Source organism: Scylla paramamosain, chromosome 11 (assembly GCF_035594125.1).
Source record: "Scylla paramamosain isolate STU-SP2022 chromosome 11, ASM3559412v1, whole genome shotgun sequence".
Taxonomy (NCBI): domain Eukaryota; kingdom Metazoa; phylum Arthropoda; class Malacostraca; order Decapoda; family Portunidae; genus Scylla; species Scylla paramamosain.
In genome coordinates, this window is record NC_087161.1 from 20,935,926 (window position 1) to 20,958,522 (window position 22,597).

General features: G+C 38.3%; 2 protein-coding genes across 2 annotated transcripts in view; both read right to left on the minus strand.

Moving 5' to 3' along the window:
• LOC135105058 (uncharacterized) overlaps positions 1–12,268 on the minus strand; it is a 47,831-nt gene extending 35,563 nt beyond the window's left edge. The window contains exon 1 of the mRNA XM_064012994.1: positions 12,158–12,268. The gene's annotated coding sequence lies outside the window, so the exon portion shown is untranslated. The remainder of the gene's footprint in view (positions 1–12,157) is intronic.
• A 5,133-nt stretch (positions 12,269–17,401) lies between these two features.
• Positions 17,402–22,597, minus strand: part of LOC135105059 (kinesin-like protein KIF2A) — a 103,581-nt gene continuing 98,385 nt past the window's right edge. Inside the window, 1 exon segment of the mRNA XM_064012996.1 lies at positions 17,402–21,760. Coding sequence (XP_063869066.1) covers positions 21,630–21,760 — 131 coding nt within the window. The 3' untranslated portion in view covers positions 17,402–21,629.

Sequence of the window (22,597 nt, forward strand, 5' to 3'; positions counted from 1 at the left end):
GTTGCATCACCTGACAAGCTGCTCAACAGTGCTGACAACTGCAGCACAAAAGATCAACCCCTCCCTTACAAGCATATACAGTCAGCAACAAAATGGCTGTGTTTGTTTTAAACAAAGTGCTCTACTAAGGTGATGTGAGATGCCTGAAAAATATACAGGCCACAGTTACATAGTACAAATGTTAGTTTCACTGGAATGGTGAAATGAATAGAAAAATAAACCATATAACTATTGCAAGTCAAAAGATTGTGAGTGCGTTGGTGAAGAAATGGAGCAATGAGGTATGCCAGGATGTGCCTCACCAAAAACATGGTGGTGGGGCACCACTATATGTTTGTTTTTTATGAATTTTGCTGTAAGCTGAGGATGTACCTTTATCTGTCTCTTGATACCATGCAAGGTGTTGTATAAGATTTTGGGGCGACCCACCACCATGTTTGTGGTGAGGCACATCCTGGCGTCCCTCACTGCTTCATTTCTTCACCAACGCACTCAGTCTCTTCACTCGCAATAGTTATGCAGTGTATTTTTCAATTTGTTCACCATTCTAGTTAAACCCTAACATTTGTATTATGTAATTGTGGCCTGTATACAGTAGAACATCAGTTACCGAACACCTCCCTTTTCTAACAATTCAGTTTTCAAACAAAATTTTGAATTCATTATTGCTTTAGTTGTGGTACCATAATTCAGTTTTACAAGAGAGTTACTTGATTTCAAATATTAAAAGACATAGCAAAAGCTGCCGTTTATTACTAATTTATAGTTTATAGTATATATTTACTTCGTTTTTATATATTTGGCGGAGAGATGCAGAGTGCAAGACACTAATTCAATCTTTCAAGTAAGGTAAATGTGATCCTGTTGAAAAGCCTTAACAGTTTTTAGCGCTCAGGAGTAATCCTGAGCCATCTGTGGCTCTCTCGATAATTGTTCCTCTGTAAAGCTTCCCTCACAAGATTGGTCTAAACAGTATCTTCTGATAAGTTCTGTATCACTATGTTCATTCATTACATCCTTTCTGGATAAATGATTTGTGAGCTGGAGACGTTGTGAAGCAGCCATCTTGACTGTGGAAGTGTCTGTCATAAGCCACTAAGACAATGTAGACTGGTGTCTGAGAGCGGATTAATCCATAATATGTTGATTCCTATGGGGAAAAGTTTCAGTTTTCAAACATTTTGGGTTTCAAATGGCATTCAGGAGTTAATTAAGTTCAAGAACTGAGGTTCCGCTGTATTTTTCAGGCATCACACATCACCACAGTAGAACACTTTGTTCTACAGCCGTTTTATTAGCCAAAGCAAGGAGCATTCACAAAAGATAACTTTTCCTTATGTCAACATGTCAAACACTGAATCTGTTATTCTATGCTTTCAAAAACATATGAGGGACTAACCTAAGTTGTCATGTAGTTATTTTCTCCTGGCAGATTTTTTCAGACTGAGGAGAAGTGAGCTGCCAGTTTGTGCAATGTGATGCTCACATTGGCAGGAGTTCTAATCACAAGTATTGCTGACTGTATAAGCATGTCAATGAGGGGTTTGCAACAGTAAATAAATGTGGAACAGCTCACTTCTGTCAATACAAGGGAAAACTGTACAAAGAAGTTGTCTCTGAGCTCAGTGAGGCTCAGATAGTTAGTAGTGCCTTCACAGTACTGTCAGGTGGTGATGGAGATGGGCCACTGTGTGGTTTGAGCAGCCACTTTGAGTGACAGAAGACCTTGGACCACATTAGGCACACCTTTTTCCGGCCCAGAATGATGACCAATATTGTGAGATTCGTGAAGTCCTGTGACGCATGTCAAAAGACTGGAAACAAGGGTTGTCTGAGCCCTGCACCATCAAAACACAAGGAGTGTCAGGCTTCCTCTATGTCTTGTAGCACTGGCATTCAAAGGTTAGTATATATATATATATATATATATATATATATATATATATATATATATATATATATATATATATATATATATATATATATATATATATATATATATATATACTGAGGACAAGGTTGTTTGTCTGAATGTAGTGCACAGCATTTTTTCCACCTTAATGGTAGAAAGGAAGGGAAATGAGATCCTGCCACATGCAAATGCCCAACATCCATGGCCAAGCCAATGTCACAGCTGACTTGTTGTCATACCTCCTAGAAGGTGCTAGCATGCCAAGTGAGATAAACTAGTATCTCATCATCAGTAAATAGATGATCTTGCTGTTGTGTCTGGTTAGATCACCACAGTTAATAGTCTAAGTCGGTCTGCAGTAGGGTGCATGTGCTTGCATGCCACATACTAACATTAACTCATTCCAGCACCAGGTGTGCTTACCTCCAGGAAAATGAGTGGTAATTTACAAGTAATCCATCCAGTTTTGCCCTTAACAGCCACAGTCTTAAAGAGGATGTCTTCAGGTAGCCAGATGAAAGGATTAAGGACATCTTCATGTCGTCAGAAAAGAGAACTGGTGGACCAGGCTATGTGGTGATTGCCATGAAATGAGTAACCACCAACACTATCGAACCTCTAACCATACAGGATGAGTCATCACTTCTGTTCTTTTGTTTAATATGAGGTATATATATATATATATATATATATATATATATATATATATATATATATATATATATATATATATATATATATATATATATATATAGACACACACACACACACACACACAATGCTATGTAGGCAATAATTTTTTCTTTGTTGGCAGAGGGATGCCTGCTTTTTCCAGGGAAAGGTGTCATCATGCTACATCTTCATTAAGATGGATCCAAAGACAATAACTCTGCATCGATGTAGTATCTGCATGCCTATTACACATACACCACACACACCAGAACACCTACACTGCATTATGTCATATACGTACGTATGTAACATATAAACAGGAAGGCAGTTAATTCTGACAAAATTCCATCTTGCAAAAAGGTCAAGGATAGTTCAAATGATTCAGTTTTCCCCAAGCCAAGTAAAGAGGTAAGGTTTTTTTTCTGGATTGGAAAATCCAGTATAAAAAAACACTGGGTTTGTTTTTTTTGTTTTATTGTTTTTTTGGGGGGAGGTTATTGGATTTTTTTGGGTTTTTATTTATTTTTTGTTTATTCCTTATATTTATATGTAAATCAGTTTAAATAAGTATTTAAAAGGCAATCTAAAGTGAAACTAATGGTTTTGAACAGTTTTATTCTTTTTCATGTAGGATGGGAACTGGTCACACACACACACACACACACACAAAAAAAAAAAAAAAATCCATTCAGGTGCCAGTCTCTGAACAGAGTCGAAAGTGGTAGTTGGAAATTACAGGATGTGTCTTGAAACCTTCCTTTTGAAAGAGTTCAAGTCAGAGGAAAGTGGAAATATAGAAGCAGGCAGGGAGTTCCAGAGTTTACCAGAGAAAGGGATAAATAAATGAGAATACTGGTTAACTCTTACATTAGAGATAGATGAAACAGGGGTGAGAGAAAGAAGAAAGTCTCGCGTAGCAAGGCCATGGGAGGAGGAGAGGCATGCAGTTAGCAACATCAGAAAAGCAGCTGGCATGAAAATAGCAGAAGAAAATAACAAGAGATGCAATACTATGGAAATGAAGTTTTTTTTTTATGTAGGAGTTTTTTGTTTGTTTGTTTGTTTATGTTTTGTTTATGTATGTTTTTGTTGCCAAGGGCAACAAAAATCCAATAAAAAAAAATGCCCACTGAGATGCCAGTCCCATAAAAGGGTCAAAGCAGTGGTCAAAAATTGATGAATAAGTGTCTTGAAACCTTCCTCTTGAAGTAATTCAAAACATAGGAAGGTGGAAATACAGAAGCAGGCAGGGAGTTCCAGAGTTTACCAGAGAAAGAGATGAATGAATGAGAATACTGGTTAACTCTTGCATTAGTGAGGTGGACAGAATAGGGGTGAGAGAAAGAAGAAAGTCTTGTGCAGCGAGGCCGCGGGAGGAAGGGAGGCATGCAGTTAGCAAGATCAGAAGAGCAGTTAGCATGAAAATAGCAGTAGAAGACAGCTAGAGATGCAACATTGCGGCAGTGAGAGAGAGGCTGAAGACAGTCAGTTAGAGGAGTGGAGATGATGAGACGAAAAGCATTTGATTCCACCCTGTCTAGAAGAGCAGTATGAGTGGAAACCCCCCAGACATGTGAAGCATACTGCATACATGGACAGATAAGGCCCTTCTACAGAGTTAGCAACTGGGGGGGTGAGAAAAACTGGCAGAGACGTCTCAGAACGCCTAACTTCATAGAAGCTGTTTTAGCTAGAGATGAGATGTGAAGTTTCCAGTTCAGATTATAAGTATAGGACAGACCGAGGATGTTCAGTGTAGAAGAGGGGGACAGTTGAGCGTCATTGAAGGAGAGGGGATAGTTGTCTGGAAGGTTGTATCGAGTTGATAGATGGAGGAATTGAATTTTTGAGGCATTGAACAATAACAAGTTTGCTCTGCCCCAATCAGAAATTTTAGAAAGATCAGAAGTCAAGTGTTCTGTGGCTTCTCTGCGTGAAATGTTTACTTCCTGAAAGGTTGGACATCTACGAAAAGATGTGGAAAAGTGCAGGGTGGTATCATCAGCGTAGGAGTGGATAGGACAAGAAGTTTGGTTTAGAAGATCATTAATGAATAATAAGAGGAGAGTGGGTGACAGGAGAAGAACAGTGACCGTCTACCACAGCAGCAATAGAACAGTCAGAAAGGAAACTTGAGATGAAGTTACAGAGAGAAGGATAGAAGCTGTAGGAGGGTAGTTTGGAAATCAAAGCTTTGTGCCAGACTCTATCAAAAGCTTTTGATATGTCCAAGGCAACAGCAAAAGTTTCACCAAAATCTCTAAAAGAGGATGACCAAGACTCAGTAAGGAAAGCCAGAAGATCACCAGTAGAGCGGCCTTGACGGAACCCATACTGGTGATCAGAAAGAAGGTTGTGAAGTGATAGATGTTTAAGAATCTTCCTGTTGAAGATAGATTCAAAAACTTTGGATAGGCAGGAAATTAAAGCAACAGGACAGTAGTTTGAGGGATTAGAACGGTCACCTTTTTTAGGAACAGGCTGAATATAGGCAAACTTCCAGCAAGAAGAAAAGGTAGATGTTGACAGACAGAGCTGAAAGAGTTTGACTAGGCAAGGTGCAAGCATGGAGGCACAGTTTCGGAGAACAATAGGAGGGACCCCATCAGGTCCATAAGCCTTCCGAAGGTTTAGGCCAGCAAGGGCATGGAAAACATCATTGCGAAGAATTTTAATAGGTCGCATGAAGTAGTCAGAGGGTGGAGGAGAGGGAGGAACAAGCCCAGAATCGTCCAAGGTAGAGATTTTAGCAAAGCTTTGAGCAAAGAGTTCAGCTTTAGAAACAGATGTGATGGCAGTGGTGCCATCTGGTTGAAATAAAGGAGGGAAAGAAGAAGAAGCAAAGTTATTGGAGGTATTTTTGGCTAGATGCCAGAAGTCACGAGGGGAGTTAGATCTTGAGAGGTTTTGACTTTCTGTTAATGAAGGAGTTTTTGACTAGTTGGAGAACAGACTTGGCATGGTTCCGGGCAGAAATATAAAGTGCATGAGATTTTGGTGATGGAAGGCTCAAGTACCTTTTGTGGGCCACCTCTCTATCATGTATAGCACGAGAACAAGCTGTGTTAAACCAAGATTTAGAAGGTGTAGGTCGAGAAAAAGAATGAGGAATGTACGCCTCCATGCCAGACACTATCACCTCTGTTATGCGCTCAGCACACAAAGACGGGTCTCTGACACGGAAGCAGTAATCATTCCAAGAAAAATCAGCAAAATACCTCCTCAGGTCCCCCAACTAGCAGAGGCAAAACGCCAGAGGCACCTTTGCTTAGGGGGATCCTGAGGAGGGATTGGAGCGATAGGACAAGATACAGATATGAGATTGTGATCGGAGGAGCCCAACGAAGAAGAAAGGGTGACAGCATAAGCAGAAGGATTAGAGGTCAGGAAAAGGTCAAGAATGTTGGGTGTATCTCCAAGATGGTCAGGAATACGAGTAGGGTGTTGCACCAATTGCTCTAGGTCATGGAGGATAGCAAAGTTGAAGGCTAGTTCACCAGGATGGTCAGTGAAGGGAGAAGAAAGCCAAAGCTGGTGGTGAACATTGAAGTCTCCAAGAATGGAGATCTCTGCAAATGGGAAGAGGGTCAGAATGTGCTCCACTTTGGAAGTTAAGTAGTCAAAGAATTTCTTATAGTCAGAGGAGTTAAGTGAAAGGTATACAACACAGATAAATCTAGTTTCAGTGACTCTGTAGTCATAGTCAGATGGTGGAAAACTTGGAAGATTCAAGAGTGTGGGCACAAGAGCAGGTTAAGTCATTACACACATAAATGCAACATCCAGCTTTGGATCCAAAATGAGGATAGTGAAAGTAGGAGAAAACAGAAAAGGGGCTACTGTCAGTTGCCTCAGACACCTGAGTTTCAGTGAGGAAAAGAAGATGAGGTTTAGAAGAGGAGAGGTAGTGTTCTACAGATTGAAAATTAGATCTTAGATCGTGAATGTTGCAGAAGTTAATGAAGAAAAAGTTGAGGGGGATGTCAAGACACTTAGGGTCGTCGACAGAAAGGCAGTCCAACCTGGGGATATTTATGGTTGCCTCCCCAGATGGGGACTCCGAGGCTGGTGTAGGAGTCGCCATGATGATTTTGAAATTTTTGAGTGAAGGGTGTGTGTGTTATTAGGTGCTTATAGTTTTGTGTGGAGGAAGAGAGTTGTCTTTAGAGGGCAGGCTGTGACTGCCCCCTTGTGTTGTGAGACACAAAGGGAAACGTTCAGTGAAGACAGTCAGTTAGAGGAGAGTAGTTGATAAGACAAAAAGCTTTTGATTCCACCTTGTCTAAAAGAGTGGTATGAGTGGAACCCCCTATACATGTGAAGCATACTACATATATGAATGGATAAAGCCTCTGTACAGAGGTAGCATCTGGGGTGGGGATAAGAAAAACTCAGAATGCCTAACTTCATAAAAGCTGTTTTAGCTAAAGATGGGATGTGAAGTTTTCAGTTTAGATCAGGGGTTCTTAACCTTTTGATGGTTCCATACCCCCAATGGATTGTCGAATATGGTCCCATACCCCCTTCACTTGACTGTTCAAATAATTATCACCAATCCTATTATTTGCCAGTATGTCTTCCAGATACGTGTATTTCAATCGCTTGAATTTACTGTACTTTAGATAGGGATTACTAGGAAAAAACATAACCATTGATAATTTTATTATTTTTTTACTGAAAGCAAAATTAATAGTTATAGTTCCGTTTTATTATAAAAAAAAATAAATAAAGAACAGAACATAAATGTGCAAGTTTTTAGTCCCTCGACTACATAAAAACATAACCATTGATAATTTTATTATTTTTTTTACTGAAAGCAAAATTAATAAAGTTATAGTTCCATATAGTGGACGGAAAAAATAGTCTTCTCTCCACGACGCCAACAGCTCAACTGACAACTGATGACAACGGCCAAATTTAAAACACTGGAAAGAGTCAACCGCCGTCATGTAGGGTAGCGCGCGCATCACACTAGCAGAGGGGGAAACTACCAGTACCCAGAAATCGAGTCCCAGACCCCCGGCCTTTGGTTCCCATACCCTCAAGGTGTATGGATACCCCCGGTTAAGAACCCCTGGTTTAGATCATAAGTTAAGGACAGACTGAGGATGTTCAGTGTAGAAGAGGGTAACAGCTAAGTGTCAGTGAAGAAGAGGGGATAGTTGGTGACAGGATGAAACCCCAAGGAACACCACTGTTAATAGATTTAGGAGAAGAACAGCGACTGTCTACCACAACTGCAATAGAATGGTCAGAAAGGAAACCTGAGATGAAGTTACAGAGAGAGAAGGATAGAAGCTGTAGGAGGGTAGTTTGGAAATCAAAGCTTTGTGCCAGAATCTATCAGAAGCTTTTGATATGTCTAAGGCAACAGCAAAAGTTTCACCAAAATCCCTAAAAGAGGATGACCAGAACACAATAAGGAAAGCTAGATCACCAGTAGAGCTGCCTTAACAAAACCCATACTGGTGATCAGATAGAAGGTTGTGAAGTGATAGATGTTTAAAAATCTTCCTTTTGAGGATAGATTCAAAATTTTAGTGAGGTAGAAAATTAAAGCAATAGGAGAGTAATTTGAGGGAATAGAATGGTCACCTTTTTTGGGAACAGGCTCAATTTAGGCAAACTTCCAGCAAGAAGGAAAGGTAGTTGATAGAGTAGGAAGGATTTGAGTAGGCAAGGTGCAAGCATGGAGGCACAGTTTTGGAGAACAATAGCAGGGACCCCATCAGTCTATAAGCCTTTCAAGGGTTTAGGCCAGCAAGGGCATGGAAAACATCACCACAAAAGATCTTAATGGGTAGCATGAAGTAGTCAGAGGGTGGAGGAGAGGGAGGAACAAACCCCGAATCATCCAAGGAAGAGTTTTTAGCAAAGGTTTGAGTGAAAAGTTCTGCTTTAGAAATAGATGTGATAGCAGTGGTGCCACCTGGTTGAAATAAAGGAGGGGAAAGATGAAGAAGCAAAGTTATTGGAGATGTTTTAGGTTAAGTGCTAGAAATCACAAGGGGAGTTATATCTTGAAAGATTTTGACACTTTCTTTTAATGAAGAACAGAGACTTGTTTAGGTCATGCTGATACAAGTTGGTCCAGTTGGACAAAGCCTGTGTTATCTTGTACAGTAAGGGAAATGAATGGGTCATGCTTGACTACTTTTACATCTTTTTATGTATATGTACATATATACACCTCATTCATCAATATGATATAAGACTAAATTTTGATATGTAAAATATCTTGGTTATTATTGCAGTTTCAACCAATACACTCTACATAACTACAGCCCTTTGCAGGGTCTACATCTCACTGTTTGGAGCATTTCTAGCCCCATTTTACCCAATTAGAAATCAATAATAACTTCAGATGAGAATTTCAAAGGTTTAAGTCAACTCTAGCTTAGATCCACCTCCAGTCATCTCTCGTAGGATACTGAGTGTATTTGTATGTTTGTTATCAGTGATGCGCATATGTGATGGTGATGTGATGTTGAGTCATGTGTTAAGACCTATGATGACATGGGGTTACTTGCTGAGAATCAGGTCACATGATTTGTCAGCCAATCACATATAGGCATGTATGTTTAGAGGAGCAAGGAGCACCCAGGACTATCTGTGCTGCATCAGTTAGACTATGGCTATGGAAATGAGATGTGTGCTGGCTATGAATATACAAACTGGCAGTTTACAGCCAGTTCCCTCAACTTTTTCGTTAGATATTTTTTGTTAAGTAATTACTGTTGGTACGTAGTGGTGACTGACAATGTATGAGGTTACTAAATATTACATTACATTAGTTTATCTTATGGTGGGGGTTAGGAGGTTAGGTTAGGTAATGTTAAGTTAGTGACCTTAAACCTAACCCTAGTTAAGTTAGGATAGTGTAGAAAATTCCCTTTTTCAAAATATGATGTTTGTCATCCTCAGACTTTTTTTTTCAGGAATGTCAAAAATGCCTAATTTTGGCACATTCCCACCAGGCCCCTAAGCTTGTTGGCTATAGTGAAAGAGATAATGAGGATGAGAGTATTAGTTGAAACTGCAAATTTACCAAATTTTTTTTTTTTAAACCCAAGAAAGACCCAATTAGGCTGCTTTTATTTTTTTGGGGGGGAATTTTTTTTTTAATGTCAAACCTTTTCCCTCATAAACCACCTAAGCTTGCAACTGAGGCATTCTCAGTCTACACACACACTAATAGCTATTTCATGCTTAGAATTCCCCACCCCCCAAAAAAAAAATATATATAAATAAATAAATAAATAAATAAATAAATAAATAAATAAATAAATAAATAAATAAATAAATAAATAAATAAATAAATAAATAAAATAAAATAAAATAAAATAATTAATAAATAAATAAAGTACAAAAATGAAAAAAACGTATAGGGTAATGTGAAGGCATGAGAGCACTACATTACAGGACCCAGGACAGAACCATTTGCTCTGCATGTGGGTGGGTAGGGTTTAATTAACGCGCACAGGGTAAGGTGACCAGGTTGTGACCTTGCCTAGCCTCACTCCCTGCCAGGTCACTCAAACTTCAGAAAGGCAGCATAGTGCACCAGTAACCCCATAGTCCTGACCAACAAAGCTGCCCTTCATCGAAAGAGCTGGAGGAGTTAGTACACCAAAGGAACATCTTGCCTGTAGTGTTGCTATAGAACTTACATCTGGTGCCCAGTGATTGTGTGGTCACTCGCCATTCATCATGTGTTTACTTAGGATAATTCAGCAGTCACTATCAGCTACCTTCATGTTCTTGAAACGTAACATGACACTGTGCTCTCGTAATGTAAAAATAACTCCATGTTCTCTTGTTCACTGCCCATGTGGACACTTCATGGTGTCTGCAAAGATGGTTCATGGTCTTAATGTACCACTGCCTGAATGCACCAACCCTTGGTCTAAATGCATCATGTATAAAGCTCCAATGCACCACATACTTGGTCCTAATGCACCACTCCCTCTTTATGGTTCCAATGCACCAAACAATGGCCAGATGATATTTTACATTGTAGCACCTAACCATTTGTTTACTGGTAGTTTAGGAACCGTTTATGATAAACGGATTGCTTCTGAAGGTTCAACTGACACAATAAGCCCAACTGCCTGCTTACTGATAGTTTGTTTGCCAGTAGTTAAGGAGTGTATATGACAGTTTAAACACAATGCCTTTAGTCAGTTACAATTTTGGGAGTACAGAGAAGACATCCAAGAGAAGCCTCCAAACCATTTACCATGAGTACCACAAGAAATGGATTTACTTTCCATGTGTAGTGAGATTAAATGATGAAAACCATGACATTATTACAGATCCTGGAGAAGACTTTACTTGTTAACAAGTACCTGAGGAAATGCAGCAAATTTGCAGACCTAATGAAGACTTTACTTATTGACAACTGGAATAACCTGCCAGAACTTCAGTGTATGCTGATTGTAGGTGGGAGAATGAGGTGACAGAATAAAAAAAAAAAAAATAATAATAATAATTAATTAATTAATTAATTAATTAATTAATTTAATTAAATAATAAATAAATAAATAAATAAATAAATAAATAAATTACCCTTTCCTGTCTACAAGGTAACGTGCTATCTTGGCACTGGCCAGAAACATTGAGGTAATTCATTACTGGCGCAAAAGAAAGTGATGTCTCACGCGTCATGATCTCTGGAGCCTGCTCACTACTCTGCCCATGAACCAACACACGAACGAACGCAGTCTAAGCACAGCTGAAGTATGAAGAGAATGAACTTTGGAAATAAGGTGGTGTCAACATTTTATTGTGACATTAATATTGATTTCCGCCGTATGGTGTAACCGTTAAAAAAAACTGGTAAATTTATAGTTTAAGCCAATGTCCCCAATCTCTACCCACGGCCCACGGCGTTATTATTAATTTCCGACAAGTAGTGTAATCATTAGATATTATGTGAATAGTGAGAAGAACAAAATGAGGTAGGTTATTACCACGTAGTGTGTAATGGCTTAAACTATAATAAAACCCTAACCTAACCTAACCTAACAACTGAAGTTCAGGCAACAATACACCATTATTTTATGTTTACCTGTGGACTTTGAAAAAGTTGAGAGCGCTGTGCATTCCCAGGCCTATTGTGGCGTTATTATTAATTTCCGACAAGTAGTGTAATCATTAGAAATGATGTGAATAGTGAGAAGAACAAAATGAGGTAGGTTATTACCACGTAGTGTGTAATGGCTTATACTATAATAAAACCGAAAACTGCATATGGTGAGATCAACAAATCGGCGGCCATAACTACCTTACCATCCATAGCACCTTAACATTCCCAACACTACCATTCCCAGTTCCTCAGCAGTTTCTTGTCTTGCCATTTCTAGTATTCTGCTATTCCCTTTACCAGTATCTTACAATTCCCGGTACTTTTACCTAGTACACACCAAAACAATTTTTATTTTCTTTTGAGATTGTACCAAGGGCACAGACACGAGCTTTCGTTATTCAGTACATAACCTATTTACCATTAATATTCTTTCTCGCTAGTACAAAAATAAGTGGCATTAAATATTAACACAAAAAGAAGCCTACCGCGAATAAGCAGGCGTCTCCAGTGAACCAGATTCTACAAATGGGTGCCGTCCAGGTTGTGGCTGGAGAAATGCGTGGCGAATAGCGGAAATGGCGGCAATCACCTATAGTGTCGACATTCCTTCTATACTTTTTCTTCCCTTTATTATCATTATTATTATAACTATTATCATTATCATTATTATTATTATTATTATTATTATTATTATTATTATTATTATTATTATTATTATTATTATTATTATCATTATTATTATTATTGTTATTATTATTATTACCATTGTTATATTTATTGTTATTGTTCTTATCAATGTTTTTTTTTTATATATTTTATTAGTAGTAGTAATATGTAGTATTACATTATTGTTGTTGTTGTTGTTGTTGTTGTTATTATTATTATTATTATTTTATTTGTTTATTTATTATTATTATTATTATTATTATTATTATTATTATTATTATTATTATTATTATTATTATTATTATTATTATTGTTGTTGTTGTTGTTGTTGTTTTGTTGTTGTTGTTATTATTATTTTGATTATTATTATTACTATTATTATTATTATTGTTATTGTTATTATTATTATTATTGTTATTATTATTATTATTATTATTATTATTATTATTATTATTATTATTATTATTATTATTATTATTATTATCATTATTATTATTGTTAGTTATTATCATCATTATTATCATTAATTATTATTATTATCATCATCATCATCATCATCATCATCATCATTATCATCATCATCATCATCATCATCATCATCATTAATTATATTGTTAAAATAATGTTTAGTACTGTTATTAAAATTATTACAACCACTCACGGAGATTTGGGTTATTTTGATTAATTCAAGTGCTTTTGATAAAGAAGTTCAGTTTAGTTTTTATTAATTGTCATTTGTTTGATCATTATCTGCTTCTGCTGTTGTTGTTGTTTTGGAAGGCACCAAGGGGAATCCACCAAGACATGTATGATGATGATGATGCTCTTGTTTTTGTTTTTATTATGGAAGGCACCAAGGGGAATCTACCAAGGTATGTATTATGTTGTTGTTGCTGCTACTGCTACTGTAGCAGTAATTGTTGTTGTTGTTGAAGGCACGAAGTGGAATCCACCAAGGCATGCATTATGCTGCTGCTGTTGCAGCTGTGGAAGGCACGAAGGGGAATCCACCAAGGCTTGTATGATATCTAGGAACCATTTCCTCTGCGGCTGAAAAGGAACAATCAGAATGAGGGTGGTGCAGTTGACAGTCTGTAGCTTGCTGAAAACTTTCCTGATCAACAGAAATGAAAGAAAGGCATACAAATCCTGGTGGTCCCAATTGTACAAGAATGTGTCCGTAGTCATTGGATCCTGTGACACAAAAGTGGGAAGCCTGAAATTGAGTTTCATGGCGAAGAAATCTACGGTAGGGTAATTCCACAGCTTACACGGCTGACTGCACACATCCTAATGAAGTGTCCACTTTGTGGAGATAAAAGTGATCTAGTCAGGTGAAACAGTGTGCCGGGAGATTGGAGGATCCCTTCTCAAACTGGGTGAGGGTCTGAACTGTGTGGTCCTCTGTCTATTGGAGGATCCTCTGAGTCTCCATATTAAGTGTTCCAGAGCTAGTCCCACCCTTCCCTGGCCTGGTAAGACAGGGCTGCAGTATTGCTGGAAAACACTGCTGTGTAGAGATTCTGTGAGGTGAAGGATGCTGAAACAAATAGCTTTGAGCTTCAAAAGGTTGATGTGGAGGGAACGCTCATGAGGAGTCCACAGACCACTTAATGAGTTCTATAAAACTGATGCCTTCCAACCTTTGAAGCATCAGTGTACAGCCACATCTAGAGAGGCAAGCAGCAAAAACTACCCCACGTGTAGGCTGGGTTCTATTGACCACCACAGAAGGTCCTTTAGAACATCACTGTCCCAGGAAACTGGAAGGGTATCATGATGGGATTGCCAATTTTACAACAGGGAGAGCCATAACTGAGGTATTGGCATCTTCTATTTTGCTCTAGGGATCAGGTAGATGAGAGATGCCATGTGGCCTAAAAGAATTAACAAAACCCTTGCAAGGAGAGATTGGATGCTGAGGGAGGACACACTTTAGACAGGTTATCCAGGCAGTGCTGTGCTAGAAAAATCTTGAGAAGAAACAGAATCTCTATTCTCAAAAAGGTAATTGATTAAGGTAGGGTAAAAGATTTTTCCCAATTTATTTAGATACCCTGGGAGAGCACAAGTTGAGAAGATAGTTGGTCGCCTGGAGAGCCTCCCATTCTGATGGTGCTAACAGAAGCCAGTCATCTAAATAACGGTGGAGGCAAATTCCCTACTGATGTGAAACCTCTGAAATTAAAACCATCATCCTGATGAAATCTTGAAATACTGAAACAAAGGGCCCAGAACTGGAGGTCCAGTTCTTCCAGATGAAATGAAGAAACCTGTGGCTGTCTGAGACTGGAATCTGGAAATAAGTATCCTTTAGGTCAATGGATGTCATCATGTTGTGGCTGTGAATTGCCAACATAATTGTTCTCACAGTCTCCATCCTGAGTGAGTGGTGAGCACATATTGGTTGAGGGTAAAGAGGTCAAGGATGGGACAGAAACCTGCTATCTTTGGTCACTAGAAAAACATGTCTATAAAACCCTGGAGTCATAGGTGCTTCCTCTATTGCTCCTTTATCTATAAGCAACGGAATCTTGGAGTCCAGTGCCTTGACCTTGGAACCCAGAGAGTAAGATCTGAAAGCTGGGGTTCTGAGGTGACTGGAGGTTATGCAGAGGAGGGGATTCTGTAGTCTTTGCTGAGGATGGTGAGAACCCCATGTTTCTGCTAAGGTGGTGATCCAGTCCTCCATAGTCTGGCGAAGGCAACATGCCATTGGATTCCATGAAGGATGCAGGCTTATCTGTGAAAAACTTGTCCTATAATGTCTTGGATTGGGCATTATGGAAAGAATCAGAGGTTGGCTTAAGATATTGGTTTGTCCTTGGCTGTGAAGGCAAGTCAGTGCTACAGAATGAAGAGGTGGGCTGACAATGGGGTAAAGAGCCCAAGGGACTGGGTCAGGGACTGTGGTCCACCAAGAAAGTACCTGGCACTGGTCAGGGGTTCGCAAGCACCTGAGCTGCCACCTGCTGGAAGGAATGGAAGGAAGCTTTATCTGTCACCCAAAGGGCTTCCTTAACTCAGTCCTCATTGTAAAGGGTGGTAGAATCAACAGTTGATCTCCTCAGGTCCACCTAGTTGCTGACTTGAAAGATGGGAAAGGAATGCCTCATGACCTTAATGTTGGCTAGGATGAAAGCAAAGTCCTTAGCTGTGCCAACCATGGCCAACTAATGCTCTGGAAAGGTTAGTCAGCCATAATCTTGTCCTCTGGTCCTTCTTGCAAGGAAGAAAGGAGCTGTTAGAAAGCCCCCAGACACCAGAACAGAAAATATTACGTTACACCTCATTTTGGTGCACTAAAACTCCTTCAAGGTAGTCAAGACTGCGTGTTGGACCACAACCTGGGTTTCCTTGCCTCTGGTGGTTAGGATGAGGGCCAAGCTAGTGTTCAGCTTGGCTGCCTTCCCAGTGGATTCACAACTGCTAGCTAACAGCATAACCTCTCTTGGCTCTCATGGCTAAGCAACAGGCGACAGAGTTGTAATAAACAGCTCTAAATCTGAGTGGGGTCATGTAATTTGTGGAGTGCCACAGGGATCAGTATTAGGGCCATTGTTGTTTTTAATATATATCAGTGACTTAGTGGAATTAGTAGTGATGTTAGTAAGTTTGCAGATGACACAAAGATAGGTAGATTAATCAGGTCAGAATTGGATGCCATTGCCTTGCAGGCAGATTTAGATAGGATGAACGAATAGATGGACAGATGGCAAATGCAGTTTAATATCAATAAATGCAAAGTAATTAGCATTGGTAGAGAAAACCCACACAGTAGTTACACATTAAACAATGAAACTCTGGTAGGTTCAAGGTATGAAAAAAATTTAGGAGTTATAGTAAGCTCTGAACTCCATCTAGGAAAGCAATGCATAGAGGCCAGAAACAGGGCAAATAGTGTATTAGGATTAATTTTTAGGAGTTAAAAGTAGAAGGCCCAAAGTAATATTAAATTTATATTTGGCGCTGGTCAGACCTCATCTAGACTATGCTGCGCAGTTCTGGTCCCCACATTACGAGAAGGATATGGGTCCGTTAGAATCAGTACAAAGGAGAATGACTAAAAGGATACAGGGGATGAGGTGAATTCCTTACAAGGCAGGACTGAAGCTGAACTTCAACATATCCCAGTGCCTCAGGGCTTCATGATAAGGAAGCCCAGAGATGAAACTGCACTGCCTGTGGTGACCCTAGCACCAGCCTCTTCCTCTGAAATTTCTTTCAGGAATCCCAGTGAAAGGTGCAGCTCATGAATAACAAGAAAGGCCCAAGAGGGGAACTGGCGAATCAGGATCCTCTAGTGGTCTAATTGAAGGCCCTGTTGCTGCAGTCTGTATTTGTGGGGCAACAAAGTGGGTTTGGATCTGGTGATAAAAGACACTAGGAGAGGCTGTTGTATGGCTTGTCACCCCAGTGTGCTTTGTGGACCAAGGGTTAAGGGTAGGAGTAAAGTGAGTTGCTTCTCCTTCTGGCTGTAAGAGATTGAGTTCTCAATCACACCCAGCAACTGGCCTTGCACAGTGTAGTCCTCACCACAGAACACATCAGATGAAGACAGGAAGCCATCCTGGTGGTGAGATAACTCCCCCATAAGGCAAAAAATGGGTGACTGGTAAACATTAAGAACAAGCACTGTGAACATAACTGCACAGCAGCATGTCTCAAGAAAGAATGAAGGATCATTCAGGGTTGGCAGTTACCAGTAAGTTTGGTAGAGGTTGAGTTTAAGAAAGGGGGTAGTCAATTTTGAAGACAGAAGTGATGATAGAAAACAAAAGACAGACTGGATAGGAACCTACCATGACTCGAGTTACTAAAAGGGATGGACTGCCTAAGTTTGCCAAATAATGTTCAGTCACTGCAAAGCCATCCACTGAACTAATCAGTTATCCTGAATGAAAATCATGCTTAAATTTCTAGAAAGAAGTAAAACTCAGGTTTGCATGAAGGACTTTGATTGTTATTTGTAATCATGTTTATGTAGGAGACTAAAGGTTTCACAACACAGATGCTGAGCTCCACACAGAGCATCCACAGCCATAAGGAACAAACACCCAAGATGGATCACTTTGTGCTTTTATTCGTGTTAAAAAGAGAACATCAGAATCTGCAACATTCAACAATTACAGGTTACTATGCTGTGTCCTCTAAATTAAGTTTCTAAAGTATATAAGAAGGCAAGTAAAACCAAAATGTAAAAAAAGCAGGGCTCAGATTTGTTGGATAATTACATTTTCTCTTTGCTGTTGAGAACTGGATAAAAATCAAGGAAACAAAAACCTGCACATTACTAATGCTTCAGACTAACCACTGTGATATGGGCAAGCAATATTGATAAAGAAATGTTAACATACATCAATATAAAGAAAAAAATAAAATAAAAATATATAAAATAAAATAAATGGATAAAAATGTGAAGCACACTGGAGTATTAAAGAAGCAAGACTTGCAGACAACACCTAATTGTGAGATGGTGTTTCCTCAAGACTTGCTTTTTTTTCTTAGGATTGACAGATGCATTGAAGTATATTTTAATCCACTTTTTACAGAATATTAATATGTACAGAGCAGTGGGTGCTGCCTCAACAGAGCCCCTGGAGCTCTGATACAGAGCATAACATTAACTAAAGGGATCAGGCCAATTTGTTCACGACACGGCTCAATGGGAGCACCTCCCCTCACCTTAACAAATCTTTAGTGATTTGATTATAGTTGTTATTTGATGCTAGCATTTAGACTATGAAAGGAACAACACTATTCCACCAAGCTGGACACGAGTCTTGCTGGTGAACTGATACTAACAGACTGACAGAATTTCACAGGCATATGCTATTCTGCTCTCATAAAATATGGAATGTTAGTCTGACATTGAACACCACCATTTGCAACAGTTACAACAATCTGTCACCTTCTTGACTACAATGGACAGATATCTCAGGAAGTACATAACCTCAAAAGTGACTTTTGTTTTACCTGTGAAGTATACTTAAATGTGCTGTTTCATTAATGAGAAAAGTTTTAAAGCACAAGGAATACTATGCAGCAACCCAAGTTACTTTTGCATCCAAAGTTTATAACTGGGTCATGGAAAATTGCTTGCAGTCTGAACAAGCTTGCAAACCTAATACCTGCACCTGCACTAATCAAGGATGGTCTTGTATCTCCAATATCTGACCACAAAAAACTGCAGTAGTCTGGGAAAAAAAAAAAAAAAAAAAAAAAAAAATGTTTGGGTTGATCTTGGTTACAGTATTTCATAGGCCACAAAACAGTATCATGTGGAGCACTTCATATGTCATTCCTAAAACTAGACCTCTTATCTATTAATAAATACAAAATACAGCACATTCTTGAGGACCTAATGTATTCAAGCACTATTAATATTACTCATAAATATCACAATATGAGCCTATTGACCCTTGCAGTAAACTGGACTGGTTACTGCTGGCCAGAACACACCACAAGTGTTGGCCCAATGCTGACACACCGGGCTTGGACAAGACTTGGCAGCTTCCTTGGATGAAAGTAATTTTATTTTTGCTGGAAAAGCCTATGGAGATTTGTAACATCCTTATATGTATTCCAAATTGACTGGAGAGAGAGAGAGAGAGAGAGAGAGAGAGAGAGAGAGAGAGAGAGAGAGAGAGAGAGAGAGAGAGAGAGAGAGAGAGAGAGAGAGAGAGAGAGAGAGAGAGAGAGAGAGAGAGAGAGAGAGAGAGAGGCAACTAGATACATGAACTTTCCCAAACATGTCTTTCAAGTAAAGGCCATGGCTTTGCTCATCTCATCATACATACACAATGGAATAGGATGCCATTATGTCATACATTCCAAACAAAGTCCACATATTACTTATAAAATGATGCCAGTCTATACACTTGTGTATCTGAACACTTCCATACCTAGTTTACTCATACACACTCAATTCACACCACTCAACATACTTCCACTCACCGCATAGGACATAAATGATCATATAAATTATCCTGCAACACAAGTTTAGATAACCTCATTACTTCCCGAGTATTTGGCAGGAATCTTTAGATGGACTTGACTGGTAAGAATGAGAAGAGGAGAACCCTGCAACTAAAATGAAATGACTGGTAAAAAACACAAGCTACACCTGTTGTAATACCTATCACACTACTCATTACCAAGATCTACATCCTCTCTCACAACCCAAATGTCTATATATATATAGTGTATGTGTGTGTGTGTGTGTGTGTGTGTGTGTGTGTGTGTATATATTTTTGCTCCCCTCACCCCTATGACTGTGTGACTATCACAGTACTACACCAATGGAGTGGATCACATATTAGTACCACAGTAAGCTTTAAGTATTACATGTTCCACCTTTAGTCACAAGAACCTGGAAACTGGCAAGAGTACACCACTTAATAGCTTTCAGGATCAGCATTTCTACGAAAAGTACCACATGCTATGACCACTCATATGTTAAGATACACAAAGTTTAGAGAATCATGAACATAAAACAACAGCACTTATTTTCATTACTAAGCCTATGAGGATGATAAATCAGTACTTATAGGGTATATTAAATGTCCTAATCTAGCTTATCAAAATGTACGAAACAAGATCTTACAATCCTAAAGTAGCTATATACCAAGTATACAATAAGTTTGCCCTGATGCATGGTGGGGCAGTGATCACAGCCACTGGTGTACACTTCCCATGTCTAAATGTGTCCAAGGGTGGTGGTAGTAGTTTAAGCTTATTATGAAGGGTAAGGATTAATATTTTTCCAAAAGCTCTTGTTGATGGTGCTGCTGTTGCTACTTCCTATCTTATCAACTGATCAAGAGAATAGGATGCAAGTATTTTTTTTTTTCCAAAGTTTAAAATTCCTAAGGTGAGATTCCAGTTATTTATTTTTTAATGGTTAAAAATAAAAACAATAATGTGTCTCAGGAATGTCATGTCTTGTGGCAAAGCTTTATGACTGTACAATCTAAAATCTCTCATTCCAGCTTTTCAAATGTTCATTCTGACATATTCCACAATGAGTACAAAATGCTCTTTTACTCTATGAAATACTCTTCTCTACTCTATGAAATGCTTAGAGGCTTCACTCAACTTTCTCCTATGGTAGTTTCCTTGACAAAACTAGTTTGAAGAAGACTGAGGCTAGAAAAAAAACAATAATAAAATAAAATAAAAAATAATAAAATAAATAAATAAATAAAATAAATAAAAAATAAATAGATAAAAATAAAATAAAAAATAATGAAATAATAATAATAATAATAATAATAATAATAATAATAATAATAATAATAATAATAATAAAAATCAAGAAATAGAAATAATTAATTAGAAACAAAAAATAAATAAATTAATCACTAAATAAAACAATAAATGAAGAAAAATAAAAAAATACAATAAAATAAATAAATGAATAAATAAATGAAAAAATAAAAAAATACAATAAATAAGTAAATGAATAAATAAAGAAGTTATGCTACTACAGTTCTCTTCACCTTGAGATATTACAGGCACCTGTCCTTCCATAACTATGATTATTAAACAGCTAGCACGTCATGTTTCTTGAAAGAAAACTCAAGCCCTGTTGATTAGATAAAAGTGAGAAAATATATCAGCAAAAAGATAGCAGCAGCCATCTGAAGAAATAAAATGACATTTAAAATGTAGTAAGAGCCACTAGCAATAGTAAGTAGAGCACCTCTGACAGCATCTCAAACTTTTCCACACATTCTTGGAGAAGGAGCCCTGAACTCATCTGAAAGTATTTACTGACACATATGAGGGAGGAAAAATCATGCAACTTTTCAGAAGTGAGAAATTTTCAACTTATGAATTTCCAAAAAATATTTTGTTGTGAACTGAATAACACTGTGTCCAATTTAAAATTAAAGTAATAATAAATCTTACTTGATAATTAAGTGAAATGTGTGAATCCATAAAAAAAAGAATTTTCTATTATAATATACAACTCTTTAAAACTATCAGCTGTTGAAAAGTAAGAAAGAAAATAAATATGCCAGTTTTAGCAGAGAAAAATCCTTCTGAACAAATGAAATGTATCTTAACAAAGACTTGTGTATGGGAATTAAAACTATTGTTTATCACTTCCTTGACACATACTGGGAAGTAAAAATACAGGAAAGCACTGGGAGACCAGGAATCTGCTCCAAACTGGAATCTTCCCTTAAGACAATGGGTACAGTTCTATAAGAATTGTAACTGCCATGAAAGTGTGTGTGTGTGTGTGTGTGTGTGTGTGTAAGCAGCAGAATCTTTGTAATGCATTCACACGTGTTGCTGGCGAGACAACTTCTCTTCCTCCTCCAACTGGTGTCGCAGCTTCACCACATGGTCCCTCAACTGGTTCCACCATTCCAGGTTTTCCAGGACCACATCCTCCAGCTGCTGAGCATAAGCTGTTGGGAGAAACCATTGCTGTTATTATGCCAATTTCATCTAAGCTTAAAAAAAAGTCTTTTTGGGTGACAGTGACAGCTGTACAAAAAGCTCATTTTGTTTTTAATAATTGAGGGCCTCCTTGTCCAAAAGTGGTAAAGGGCCAAAAATAGAATTTTACAGAAAAAATGTTTAGAGTTCAAGGATATGTTTGCAACTGCAACTTCATTTCTAACTTACAGGGCTCAATGTGGTATTCAAATAAACCTTGTTACCCAATTATCATGGTTGTATGATATGTAAAGTATATTTTAATAAACAACTTTTCTTGTTAGATTATTAAAACTTCAAAAAAAAAAATGAACTTGACCATGCCTTGTTACAAAAGTATTACATAAACAACCATGTTAACATTGGTATTGATATAAGATATCATGGTAAATAAAATAACTGTCATATCAGTATAATGGACGTAATCCACATAATAAACTGTTAAATTCCCTGAAACACTGGGAGAGCCTTTGGATGTGCACATACTTGCAACACAGAACACAACATGGCAGATTGTCTTGGCCAATCAACATACAACTGAAACCACCCAGAGCCTAACACTTGTTACCAGAACTCCCAACCCCACGTGGAATGGGAGACTGCTCTGAGTGACGCTACTGGATGTCTGGTTGGACATGGTAATGTTTTGCTAAATAGGACTTTCAACTTTCCAGTGCCAAAAGGGGGGTCTTTTCCATTTCCAACTGTTAGAGGGAGGATGAAAATAGTGCCACACAGTGGTATCCAGAAACCTGCCTGACTGTTGCTACACCCTCTTTGGATGTGGAGGCCCTCAATTTATGTCA